This window comes from Sinocyclocheilus anshuiensis, unplaced genomic scaffold, assembly GCF_001515605.1.
Source record: "Sinocyclocheilus anshuiensis isolate Anshui unplaced genomic scaffold, SAMN03320099.WGS_v1.1 scaffold763, whole genome shotgun sequence".
NCBI classification, from domain to species: Eukaryota; Metazoa; Chordata; class Actinopteri; order Cypriniformes; family Cyprinidae; genus Sinocyclocheilus; species Sinocyclocheilus anshuiensis.
The window spans coordinates 1,220,678-1,234,954 of NW_015548255.1; the positions used below are offsets into that span (position 1 = coordinate 1,220,678).

The following is a 14,277-nucleotide window of genomic DNA, read 5'->3' on the forward strand; positions in this document are numbered from 1 at the left end:
CCGCCCCAAAGGGCTTCTGGTTACGAAGCAAAGATTCTCTAGATGGATAGTAGACGCCATCTCGCTAGCGTACTCTTCCTTGGGCCTCCAATGCCCCATTGGAGTACGGGCCCACTTGACTAGAGGCATCGCCTCTAACTTTCGACCCCTGGGTGTCGAGCTTACGGGAATACTCTGGAACGATTAACCAGGCCGGGTGTGACCTAGTAAGCTCAGCCCGTCTTAGCCTTGGGTTATTGTTGACTTCTCTATGAGCATTGGTTGCTTATGGAAGTTTATACCTTTAGTCGTTCCACTACATTAGCACGGCGTGATTGTACTATGTTCCCATATGTGTCTAAGCAAGACGCAGTACGAGTGAAGTATCGAAAGGGAACGTACTCGGTTACTAACATAACCTTGGTTCCCTGAGATATGGGAACGAGTACTGAGTTGCTTGCCGTGCTATGTAGCTGCTATGTAGCTGTCGTCGCTTCAGTCGAAGTAACCTGAGAATCCTGTGGCGAGCGCACGCTTATATAATAATAATTAATAATAATTAAAGTACGTTTCTTTCTCAAGAGAATGGGTATTGCTGTTGTACCATGGCGCAGTACGTTTTTCTCAAACCTTTTTTAATTTGATGGGGGCAACAGCTTCTAATGTATTAGAGAAGATAGTGCCCATGTTGCTAGTCATTTCGTCTAGTTCATGTGTATTTATGGGTACAGAGAGCAGTTGAGATAAATCAGGCAGTTTATTTGTGAATCTATCTTTGGTGGTTGGAGCAATAGTTCTACCCGGACGATAACGGAGAGCCATATAGTTAATATCAGTAATAGGCAGCATGCACAATACAAGGTAGTGGTCAGTAACATCGTTACTTTGAGGTACTATATATCATTAAGATCAATTCCATGCGATATAATTAAATCTAGCGTATGAATAAAACGATGAGTGGGTCTGGTTATGTTTAGCTTGACTCCAAAAGAGTTTATTAAGACTGTAAACGCAAGTCCTAACGCATCATTTATATTATCAACATGAATGTTAAAGTCTCCGACAATTAGCGCTTTATCAACATTAACCAATAGTTTTGAGAGGAAATATGCAAATTCTTTTAGGAAATCTGTATATGGCCCTGGTGGTCTATACACAGTAGCCAGAGCAAGAGATAGGAGAGATTTATTTTGTTTATCTGACAGTGTAACATTAAGCAGAATTATTTCGAATGAGTTAAACCTGTATCCTGTTTTCTGAGTAACATTGAGAATATCATTATATATTGTTGCAACACCGCCACCACGACCAATCTGATGGGAGTCATGCTTATAACAGTAGCTTGGTGGAGTAGACTCATTTAGACCAATAATATAGTCATTTGGTTTGAGCCAGGTTTCAGTCAAGTAGAGTACATCAGAACTATTCTCTGTGATCATTTCATATACAGTAACTGCTTTGGGTGCGAGTGATCTAATGTTTAAGAGCCCAAGCTTAAAAAACATTTTTTATACATTTATTTTTCCGGTTTAATCACGATCAGGTTTTTTTTTAGATCCTGCATTAAATTTATATTTTGACCTCACTATTCGGGGAACATACACAGTCTTTATAGATTGGACAACACAAGTACTTCTATCATTTAAGTGGGTAGAACAAACGCCATCATAGCCGTTATTTGAGAATTGGCTTACTAGTCATGTGGAGCGTAGCATCCTGGAGATGTTGTCCGACAGGAGTTTTGCTCCGACTCTACTGGGGTGCAGGCCATCAGCACTAAAAAGCCTAGGTCGCTCCCAGAAAAGATTCCAATTATTAACAAAGAGCAGTATCTGTTCTTTATACCATGACAATAACCATTCATTTAAAGCAAACAGTCTACTGAATCTTTCGTGTCCTCGTCGATATGTGGGAAGCGGTCCTGACACGACGATCCTCATCGCGGGCGATGTGCTGCATACTGTCTCGATCAGGCTCCTGAAGTCCCTCTTCAGAGTCTCCGCCTGCCGCAGCTTGGTGTCATTCTCGCCCACGTGCAGCACGATAGTGCCGATGCTCTCGTCACCCTTCAGGATCGCGGGTATCTGTGCAGAAACATAGAGAAAACGTGCACCCGGAAAAGAGTGAGTGTGCACTTTACATTTAGCTAGGGCAGCACGGACGTGCTGGACGATGGAGTCTCTGACGATCACGGCGTCGCGTTCCGTCTCGCGGTCTGCACCGAGTGCAGCTCGAACGTGTCCTCACCTGCACTCAAAGGTAGACTCAAATCCGCCATTTAAAGCAAATAACAGTGAGTAAAAGAATGGAGTGTAAGAAATGTAAGCAAGATTAGCGGCAAATGCACTAGCAATGCTAACAGGCTATAAGCTAGTAGCAGACTCGGCAAATCAAAATAAAACTAGTGATAACAAGGTGCTCCGATTGTTTTTGTTGTAGAATACTATGGGGATATATACACAGTTTATAGAAACGAAAATTATGGTGTATAAAATTGATTTTAAGATTGAAAAATAGACAGTAAAGAATTAATTTAACAGAGCTTCAACTCAGCGGGACCAAGTATAAGGTCAGTCTGGCCTTGGATAATCGTTCCCAAAAACGATCCTGTACAGCCTCAGCACTGAGGAGGGCCAAGAGCATGAGGCAAAAGCCTGAAGGATTGTACCTGCCTTGCGGCCAGTGCATGTCTATTTAAGCAGAAAGGACCCAAACCTGTAAGGCCGGGACGTCCAAGTTATAGAACCTAGCAAAGGTGGACGGCGAGGCCCAGCCGGCCGCCGGACAGATGTCTGATATGGACACCCCGCTAGACCATGCCCAAGAGGAGGCTACACCTCTTGTGGAATGTGCTCTTACTCCTATGGGGCATTGTAGACCCAAGGAGGAGTATGCTAGCACAATAGCGTCAACTAACCACCAAGAAATTCTCTGCTTCGTGACCGGAAGCCCTTTGGTGTGGCCACCGAAGCATACGAAGAGTTGTTCCGACTGCCTGAATGCAGCAGAACGCACAATGTAAATTCTCAGAGCCCTGACAGGGCAGATAAGGTTAAACTCCTGGTCCTCTGCTGAAGGAGGAAGCACAGAGTGAGTGATAACCTGTGCTCTGAACGGAGTGTGGAGCACTTTGGGTAAATATCCCTGCCTTGGCTTCAGGACGACTTTGGAGTCGCTGGGCCCGAACTCAAGGCAGGCAGGGCTTATCGCGAGTGCCTGGAAGTCACCTACTCGCTTAACTGATGCTAATGCCAGTAGCAGGACGGTTTTTTAGCGATAGTGTCTGTAGGTCTGCTGACTGTAGCGGCTCAAAGGGGGAACCCTTAAGGGCCCTCAGGACCATGGGCAGATCCCATGCGGGAACAGTAAGGGGCAGAGGCGGGTTAAGTCTCCTAGATCCCTTAAGAAAGCGAATAACCAAGTTGTTCCTGCCCACGGACTGTCTGGCTATAGGACCGTGGAAGGCTGCTATAGCTGCCACATTGACCTTGAGTGTGGAAGGGGAAAGGCCCTTATCCAACAGCTATTGGAGGAAGCACAATATCACCGATATGTCACAGGAAGTTGAGTCCTTGCCACGGGTTGTGCACCAGGCGGAGAAGACAGACCATTTAAGGGTATAGAGGGGTCTCGTAGACGGGGCTCTAGCCTGTGAGATAGTATTTAAGACACCCTCAGGAAGGTTTGTTGGCTCCCATCGAGAGCCCATAGGTGCAGAGCCCACATTTCGGGCTGGGGGTGCCAAATTGTCCTGTTCGCCTGAGAGAGAAGAATCGAAAGAAGAATCGTCCATGTCTTTAGAAAAGAAAGTTGGGCAATGAGAGTTGTCTTTTGAGGCAAAGAGGTCAATCTCTGCCCTGCCAAAGATCTCCCAGATTCTTAGCACCATTTGCGGATGGAGCATTCACTCCTCTGAGACATGCTATCATCTAGAGAATCGTCCTCGATTCCACCAAACGAGACCATGTCACTCGCGCTAGCAGAGGGATGCTGGTCTGGGTGTGAAAAGAGAACAGGAGAGTCATCTCAACGTGGTGAGAGTGAGGCACGCGGGCTTGAGCCGGCGTGAGCTCCCTCGCATCCAGGCGCTGAGTCCCTCTGTCCCGCTGTTTCTTCCTCACAGGCTCCTGGGAGGAATGAAACGGGAGGGCGCGAGGGGCGGAGTCACTTTCTGAAAAGAAAGCGATCCAAGCGTGCAGAGAAGAGAGACTCATGTTCTCGCAGTGAGAACACTCCATCTCTGTGAGAGCGGCTTCTGCGTGGGACTTACCCAGACAGGAAACACACTCTGACACACCTTCGCAGCGGATAGAAGCTGACTCCGTGACCTGCGCCGCTCTGCTGTTCCCGCTTCGCTCTCGAGCCGCTTCAGCAACCGTGCGGATCTCAGCTTGTCCCCTGCCGCCATCTGGCGGGCCTAAAAGAGCAAATTTAAAAGAGCAAATTCGTGGCGTTGTTGCAAATGTTGCACCGTCATTGCACCTCGTGCAGAACTTCCCTGCACGCTGATGACAGTGCATATTTGCTCTTTTAAATGTGGTCTTTTAGGCTCGCCGGATGACAAAAAGTTGTTTAGGATGGAAAGAAACCTTCACACTACATACAATGGAAGATTTGTTCTCAGCTTTTGTTGAATTTTGATAATTTAAATTGTTAAACAATATTTTATCTTTACTTTAAGATAAGGACAAAGGTGTTGCTAGGATGTGGACATTAAAAACATTTTAAAAACCCACTGCTCCATCTTCAGGTACTGTAAATGATTTATTTTCTCTCATTTTCTCAGTGAAACAGAACAATTAAGATATGAAACAGTGGTTAAATTATGTTGGAACCCAGCAAAATATAATGTGCAATATAGATAAAAATTACAACAGTAAAATAGGCCAAAATAAAAATAAAAAATTATATTGATTAAATATTCTGTTTGGTTAAACAGAGTATGATGAACCCTGGAGGTCCTTGGACTGGAAATAAGCTCTGAAGACCTTTTTCCAAGTTAAGCTTATTACTCGACCCTCTGGAAAACTTGATTCTGATTGTTTAATCACAACATTCCATGGTCATATTTGTGTAATGACAACTAAACTGAATGACCATTGTCTCAGGCAACATTTTTCCTACATACTGATTGCATGCCTCTCGTAGCACTCTGAGGTATTTTTTTTTCTCATATAGACAATGAGCAAAATAAGCCTTTACAAAAATGTAAACGGTTCAGAATCTGTGCACTTCTGTTCAATTCTGAAGTTTTATTTGCACAGTTTTATTCAGCATCTTAACTTAAGTTGATGCTTTTCATCTTTCACTTTTGTTTTATTTAGTTTTATTCTGCATCTTGCATTTTGTGTTGCTATACAAGTTAATATGTGTTGATGCTTTTCATCTTTCAGTTTCTAAAATGACATGAGGCTGCATTTGTAGGCCAACAGTGTGTTTCCTACCTTTTAAAATTCTCTTTCTAGCAAAGATAGACAAAATATTTTGTCAACAATAATCAACTTCAAACCTGGGAACAAAGAAATCAAGACTCTGAGAATTCTTCTGTATGGACCGCAAGGTGCTGGAAAATCAAGCTTCTTCAACTCTGTAAATAATACTCTCCAGGGGCGCATCACTACCAGAGCCCTGGCACAATCAACAGATATTGGTGGAAGTTTTACTTTGAAGGTAAAAACATTTTGAGAGAGAGAGAGGGAGTCACGGTCATTTTCTGTTTTTTTGTTTTTCTTGTTCCTCTTAACCTGAGTTCTCATTCATTGTTTCTGATTGCATACCTGTTGCTTGTCCCAATGATTACTATTCCCTGTGTATTTAAGCCCTCGTGTGTATTTGCCTGTGTTATGCATCTTTTGTGGATTAATGTAGCAGTGCTACGTGACAGAACACTAAAGCCCAGAAAAGATTTCACCCCTCTACGGTGACCCAGTAGTGCACAACACAACAAAATCTTCACAACAAGACATGGATATCTCCCCTCTACGGTGACCCAGTAGTGCACAACACAACAAAATCTTCACAATACAACGAAATTGCTACAACACAATGGAAACAAGCCACAACACAGCAAAATTAGCACAACACAATGGAAATAAGCCAAAACACAATGAAATCTCCACAACACAATGAAATCGTCTCACAATGGAAATAAGCCAAAACACAACGAAATCTCCACGTCACAACACAACAAAATTCACACAACAAAATTCACACAACAAAACTCCTTTTTCTTGGCCACTATAGAGGATGCGTTAAAACGAAGGACTCTAGAGGTAATGATTTAACGAAATTCAGATTTTGGGCATTTTACTATCATAAGCCATGTCATTTATATGGCTATGTGAATTTAAAGTGTCATTTAAAAATCCTGGTGCAGTAAAAGCTCTCTAAAATTAGTATATTTTTAGACCATTAACTCTAGCACAAAGCCCAAATTTTAGCTTTAAAGCATTGTGTACGTGGCCGCGAGAAACAGCGTTATGAAATTAATTCAACAGTAATAATGTGTGCAAGTTCAGAAGTCCATAAAAACATTTGTATGGTATTGGTATAGTAAATTGTTCAAACTTAGGGTTTTGTTAGTCCAGTACCACTATATAAAGTTTGCATTTTACACCTCTATAGAAGGCAGTGGCTATTTGCAGTGTAGAATATTTTAGATGCTGTTTACACTAATTGAAAATATAAAGTATGGCAACACTTTATAATAACTGCATGCTATGAATCATTAGTTAAGCATCAGTAAATAGTTAATTCATCATTTATAAAGCATTGTCCCGACATTAATAGACATTAGTAAGCAGTTTATAAATACAGCTATAAATGCTTTATTCTTCATTTATAAGCATGTATATAATATGCTTAATAATTGTATTTTCATACTTTATTAATGATCAATTTATCATTTCTAAATTAAGTATTACATTATTTACAAACCAGTTAGTAAGGAGTTATCAGTGGTTCATGAGATCATTTAGAAAGTATAAGTGATTAATAAACTATTTGAATGTTAATTTATACATCTTATTATTCAGGCATAAAGTAACAATTACTCAGTGTGTTAATTAATGCTTTATTAACACATATTCGTGATTAATTCAGGTAGTTATAAAACATTTAATACTTGTCAGTTAACTATTTTTGTGAGCTCATCTAAAGTGAGGACTATTTATGCCTTGTAAAGCATTTACAAATGAGATTTAAAGGCTCAGTTATCTTCTAAACAGAAAAAGGAAAGAAACACAACACAGAGGGATACAGAACATAGACATATTTATTTTCATTAAAAACAATTACACTGTACAACTGTACACCTCATATAAAATGAAAAATAAACCTCTGCAATGCCATAGAAAAATTTGAAATCCTGTACACCTCCAGAAAACATAACTGTGCACCAAAATGAATCTGCAATCTGATTGCAATCTGAAAACTTGAAAGCAGCTGACATGGTCCCTCCCCTACTGAAGTGCTGAATAATTTTTTTTGTATCGGGCCACCACCTGTTGTGGTGTTTGAGCTGTAATTCAAAGAAAACAGAATAAGTGTTAGTAGTTGGTTTAATTATTCTTGCACACCCTTTGACACACACACACATTTGACTCATAGATTGTTCCAATCTACAATATGACACAGAGTGTGCAAATTTAAAAAAAAAAAAATGTTTTTGCCATGTGGCTCTGATTTTATTTATTTTTTTTTTTAACAGTGCTTTAGCTAACCAAAGAATATTTATCTTAAGGGTAGTTTCTGTAGTTTGCTGTAAGTTCTTCCAGAGTGAAGTAAATGGTAGCTTATTAAGTTATGATTTAATGCAATAAATGCAGCTTAAGTCACCCTCTCATTTTGTTTTAAAGGGTTAGTTCACCCAAAAATGAAAATTAGGCTGTGTTTTACTCAACCCAGAGGCATCCTAGGTGTATATGACTTTCTTCTTTCAGATGAATCCAATCATAAGAGGCTTAATAACCGCCAGTTTGAATGGTTTTGGGACGTGACCTAAAGACAACGACGAGTTAATAATATTGAGAAGCGGTTCTTCTGCTACAGGTAACAACTCTTTCAGTAATTTAGTGGGTACAGGATCTAACAGGCATGTTGTTGATTTAGATGCAGTGATAAGTTTATTTAGCTCTTACTGTCCTAGTTGTAAAGCACTGCAGTTTATCTTTTGGTGCGATGAATGAAGTATTATACGCTGTAGAATCTACATTTGTCATTGTCTTTCTGATGTTATCTATTTTATCAGTGAAGAAATTCATAAAATCATTACTATTAAACTGTGAGGGAATATGATGTCAATCCCGTGGCAAAAACAGAGAAACAAATGGAGACATAATTAACATAGCTGCTGTTCAAACCAAGCAAAATTGATTTGTTTAACCCAAACTAGAGATTAATAATGTGCATGTGATCAGATATAACTGCAGTACAAGATTATGAGATGCATTATTTGAATGCTTGTCCAAAGAGATGTGTCTTTAATCTAGATTTAAACAGAGAGAGTGTGTCTGAACCCCGAACGTTATCAGGAAGGAGTTAGTTTTTCTCCATTTGCGGTCAAGACTACGAGTTTTCTTATTGAGAGAATGGGTATTACTGTTGTACTATGACGCAGTACGTTTTTCTCTAACCTTTTTCAATTTGATGGGGGCAACAGCTTCTAATGTATTAGAGAAGATAGTGTGGATGATAACGTGGAGCCATATAGTTAGACACTTTTTTTCTTTTTGGATGGGTGTGTTTTTTTCCACTTCTTTGGGACTGAAGCACTGCAACACCCGCTGACTGCAATGATAGAGCTTGGAATAGCCAGGACAATTTTTTATATAACTCCAACTGGATTCGTCTGAAAGAAGAAAGTCATATACACCTAGGATGCCTTGGGGGTGAGTAAAACACAGACTAATTTCATTTTTGGGTGAACTAACCCTTTAAGTCTTTTAGAAGGATTTAACAAAACATCAAAAAAGTGTTGAAGCTAATGTAGATGGTCTACCATGTTATCCCACTAAATCACCAATGCAGTTTTTATGGCACACACAATGTGACATCATGCAGGAAGAACCAGCCAAGAGAGAAACAGATGTACAGCAGACATAACCAATGGCAAACCATAACTCAGTGAGTGGAAAGGGTGTAAACAGCATTCTAACCTCTCTGACGTGTCTTCATTTCCATTTTCTTTGACTTCTTCCCATACTTTTTTCCTTTCCCCTTCCTTTTCGTCCTCTTCTTCTTCCTGTCCTCCTCTGATGAATGTATCTGTAGTTGCCTGTGTGTCACCAAAGTCTGTAGTTGGAGCTAGCGAGCATCCGATGTAAAGTCACGTTTTCAAAAAAGAAGAAGAAGTCACGCTGTTAGGATTGTTCCAACGTGCTCTGACGCAAAATTATAATCTCACATAGTGTTTATTAATTTTACGGGTCCGCTAACTGTGAGGTGACACTGCAGAGTATATTTTTCAAGTGTTTATATGTGTAATTGCTTTGCTAGTTGAATTGATTCATTACCATACAAATAAATAACCTCTCCCGCGCTCCCACGGACGGTTCGCTCGTGCGCAGGTAACGTTACTGAGAGTGTGGATGAACAAATACTGAAGTTACAGTGGGCTTTATCATGATATCAAAAAGTAATTACTGATTACTTATTAATATGATAATCTTCTGTAACTGTGCTTTCAGTCATTGATTTAATTATTTTCTCAAAACTGTTAAATTATATAAAATAAAAATATTTAGGTGCCTTTATTGAGTTTGCATTTATCAAATATTGTTGTTGTATAGATTTCATGCTTAGTTATAATGTGAGTTTACTTTTATAAGCCACTTTATTGTGTGAAGTTATGCTCAGTAATGTTCCAGTGTGCTGTAAAAGAAAAGATTAATCTTTTTGTTTCAAGTTGAAAGTTGTTTGCTGATGTAGTGCAACCACAATACAATTTATTTCACCAGAAAATACTAACCTTTTCTGTGTGTGCAATAATAATCAATCAATCAATAAATAAATTATTATTGTGTCCACTTTACATTAAAGTTCACTTTGACTGGTTACTAATGTTTAATACTCATTAATAAATAGTTCACAGCTGTGTTCACTTTACAGGTTCGCTTTCACAGGTTATTAACGTTTGTAACTCATTAATAAAATGGTTCACAGGTGTTCACTTTACATTAAGGTTCGCTTTCACAGGTTATTAACATTTATAACTCATTAATAAATGGTTCACAGCTGTTCACTTTACAGGTTCACTTTCACAGGTTACTAACGTTTATACCTCATTAATAAATGTTTCACAGGTGTTCACTTTACATTAAGGTTAGCTTTCACAGGTTACTAATGTTTATAGCTCATTAATAAATGGCTCACAGGTGATCACTTTACATTAAGGTTCGCTTTCACAGGTTACTGACATTTATAATTCATTAATAAATAGTTCACAGGTGTTCACTTTACATTAGGGTTCGCTTTCACAGGTTACTAACGTTTATAACTCATTAATAAATGGTTCACAGGTGATCACTTAACATTAAGGTTAGCTTTCACAGGTTACTAACGTTTATAACTCATTAATAAATGTTCATAGGTGATCACTTTACATTAAGGTTCACTTTCACAGGTTACTAATGTTTATAAATCATTAATAAATGGATCATTACATTAATGTTCACAGGTAATACTGAAATTAAAATTTTCAATATTATATCATCTAGTCATGGTTGTGCTTTTATGATTTTTCCCCCAAAATAAAATTCAAGATGATAATTTCATCTTGATAAACAAAATATATCAGTTTCTAATCATTGCTGTGGATAGGCATCATGAACTTTGCGGAGGTACAGAGTAGATTCTGGTAAGATTCTGGTAAGAAACATTGTAAGTGACATAAGTCATGAGATATAAATGAGAAAACCATAAATACAACACCCTTCAGTCTTGCTATAATAGTAAATTTTTTGCTGCCTCATGAAATAAATCAGGAATCTGGTTTTGAGTGAAATAAGTATTAATAAATATATTTGTTAAGCATTTATAACATGTGAGTTAAATTGGCTCACTATTTGGCAGGTATTGCATCAAAATCACCCTTTTATTCATGCATTTATAACGGCATATCAATGAGTTATAATGTATTTGTAAATTAGTTATTAGTCATTTATGAACACCTTTATAAACGCTTTATAAAGGGAACCTTAATGTGAAGTGTTACAAAGGTAATTAATTATTAAGTGAGTTTAATTGGGCAGTATAGCATTATTTACTAGTATCAACCCTTATCAACAAGTCTTTGTAAAAAGAATGGTTAGCAGATTTATTTGTAAAGTAACAGCCTCGACAGCTGTGCTGAATTCATGTTCAGTGTTTGTCATTTAGAAACAAAGCAAGTAACTGTCTTAATGAATGGATCATTGAATCATTGACTCAATCCATTTGTTCAAAAACAGATTCATTCAGGAATTAACCACCACAGTGTTGCTCTGAGATGCCCAAATGTTCTGCTCAGGCTTTGTTTGGAACTATTTTCATTGGTGAAACAAAAAAAAGACAATGTTGTGTCTATTATGTAACTCACTCAATATTAACTTCTTGTTTGTTGAACTGTTATATAAAATCAATATCACATTTACGATTGCGCTCAGCACTCTTTTCACTCTTGCTTATGTGATATTACTTGACTACATTATATCTTATATATATATATATATATATATATATATATATATAAATAAACAAACATACAGGGTTATGGCCTATGCTAATTTCACCCTTACACTCTCATGCTGATATCACGAGACAGCTTTTCACCTTGACAAGAAATATCGTCACACTATAATATTGTGAGATCTCGTGGCTCAAGATCTCGTCACACCTCTATCAATGAGTGGCACACGGAAAGCAGCAAATCACAGGTGGATTTGGTAGCGATGTTCATATACTTAAAATCCTGCCACTTGTATGTGTACAGCTCTTCATGCTCCCCCGCCCCTGCCCCGTTTGACTTGTTATTTGCAAGGGCATTTCTTCTGGGAGAGGGAAGCAAAGTCACAGTCATGTTCTGTTTGGCTTTGATTCCTTGTATCTGTAAGTCTTATTCTTGTTCGTTTTGTTGCCATGGTTTCTGATTAAGTTACACACCTGTTTCTTGTCCCATTGATCAGCATTGTTATGTATTTAAGTCCTCAGTTATCTCTTATACATATACTGTTTAAAGTAACAAACAAAACAACAAACAATGTTTGGATTTTATTTTCAGTGCAACACATACAAAATGAGGAAGGACAAGGCTGGCTCTTTTTATCCTTTCACCTTCACTGACATTGCTGGTATGCACAATGAAAGTAACTCAATAAAGACTGATGACATCAACAGATTATTAAATGGTCACATCATCGATGGTTACACTGTACGTATATTTAATTTAAGAAATGTAAGCATTAAGACTTTTCATAAAATGTTGTAGTAAACTTTACAATAGCTACATGATAAAGAAACCGGTGAAAATAAATGCATGCAGAGCAACTAGAACAATCTTTTAAATTTGTTGAAATTCTGGAATTGTGGATGAACTGATTGATTTTTAGTGCAAAAATGTATCATGATTGCAATACTACAACATTTCAAGTGGTTTATTACCACTTGAATGTTTTTATCTTTTCTTTCTTTCTTTTTTTATATGATGCACTTGTAGTTTATTTACTGATTCTGTCTGCTCAGTTTAACCCAGTAAGTTCAATTACTGAAGGCGACCAAAAATACAAAAGAAACCCCATACTGAAAGACAAGATTCACTGTCTGGTGGCTGTTCTTCCTGCTAATACTGTTTCTGTGATGCTTGAGGAGGTATTTGGGAAAATGGGAGCAGTTCGGGACAAAGCACGAGATCTGGGTGAGTCATATTGAATTTACATCTTTATTCACAAAAACAATATGTTGGGTGGATGAGTATCACAAATAATATAAACAGTCAATAATCATTGAGAAAGCTGCACACCATACTAAAATACAAAGGGGACGTAAAATTATCAATATCATCAGTAAATTTTCTATATGTTATATTGTGGAATATTTATAATTCATTGTATCACAGGCATTCCGCAAGCCATAATTATGACCAAGGTGGATGAAGTGTGTCCACTAGTTAAAGATAATCTTGAGAATATCTACAAAAGCAAAATCATAAAACAGAAGGTATAGTACTTTAAATTTGCGACCAAGGTAAATTTGGCACTGATATAATAGAGTTTATTATATTTTACATGGAAAATTAAAGGTTTTGATATATGATATTAGATGATTAATGTGGGATTCAGTCTCATTACATATTCCATGTGGCAGATTAGGTGTGACCTATATTCTTTGTCCTTTTATTTTCTGTCATCTGTATATAAAAAGTATATATATATATTCTCTTTGCAGATGGAGGAGTGTTCTTCCAGACTAGGAGTTCCTATGACTTGCATTTATCCTGTGAAGAACTACCATGAGGAACGTGTCACTAATGCCACAATGGATGTTCTGATTTTAGATGCTTTGCAAAATATTGTTAACTTTGCCAATGACTTTGTGGAGGACCAAATACACAATGAATAGACAATAAATCTTTCTGATTTCCAGAATGTGTAGGATGATTTTTTTTTTTTTTTTGATGAGACAATGTATACAATTGAATAACAATGCTATACGTTAAGGTACATGCATAATCCTGTATAGCAGACAGTTATAGCTGCTGTTAGTGGATGGCAGTCCACTTTTAGTCTTTGGCGACTTCAACATTCATCTGGACAAGCCTTATGCTACAGACTTCCATTCACTCCTTGCTTCATTTGATCTCAAACGACTTACCACTACAAGCACGCACAAATCAGGCAACCAACTTGACTTAATTTACACACGCAATTGTATTGCAGACAACATTCTGGTAAAACCCCTACATAACTAAATGTAAATGTAAATGTAAATGTAGTGGTATTTTATATTTGTATAACCATACATTGTTATATCAATGTTCAGTAAAGATGGATAAAGGTATTTATACATTGTTTTAATAATTGTGTAGCTCATAATTGTACTGTGTGTTTAAAATAATTTCCTTTAGTGCTCCATATCCGTTTGCTAATATCAGTAAAGATGTGTGTAATAGTATCTTTCAGTGATCTGTGGGTGAGATATGCCACTAAATCCGCTTTTAGAGATATTCCCACATGTATTTTATAAGTCATTGTTCTTGTTATGTTATTGTGAGTTCAGTGATATTCATATATATATATATATATATATATATATATATATATATAT

General features: G+C 37.7%; 1 protein-coding gene and 1 long non-coding RNA gene across 2 annotated transcripts in view; both read left to right on the forward strand.

The window, feature by feature from the left end:
* LOC107655427 (uncharacterized) overlaps positions 1–5,101 on the forward strand; it is a 21,804-nt gene extending 16,703 nt beyond the window's left edge. Inside the window, exons 2-3 of the long non-coding RNA XR_001630435.1 lie at positions 4,661–4,729; positions 4,919–5,101. This is a non-coding gene — a long non-coding RNA (uncharacterized LOC107655427). The remainder of the gene's footprint in view (positions 1–4,660; positions 4,730–4,918) is intronic.
* Positions 5,102–5,346: 245 nt separating this feature from the next.
* On the forward strand, positions 5,347–13,572 carry LOC107655418 (interferon-induced protein 44-like). Its single transcript, XM_016442902.1, has 6 exons — positions 5,347–5,350; positions 5,450–5,649; positions 12,236–12,385; positions 12,697–12,868; positions 13,070–13,170; positions 13,399–13,572. Exons 1-6 carry the CDS (start codon positions 5,347–5,349, stop codon positions 13,570–13,572), a joined length of 801 nt encoding a protein of 266 aa, XP_016298388.1.
* The last annotated feature ends 705 nt before the right edge of the window (positions 13,573–14,277 follow it).

What these genes read in the sequence shown, in the direction of transcription:
- LOC107655418 (XM_016442902.1), top strand. An exon ending in ACATCATCGATGGTTACACT is followed by an intron (nt 12,386 to 12,696) that starts GTACGTATATTT and finishes CTGTCTGCTCAG; the next exon opens with TTTAACCCAGTAAGTTCAAT. An exon ending in GGACAAAGCACGAGATCTGG is followed by an intron (nt 12,869 to 13,069) that starts GTGAGTCATATT and finishes ATTGTATCACAG; the next exon opens with GCATTCCGCAAGCCATAATT.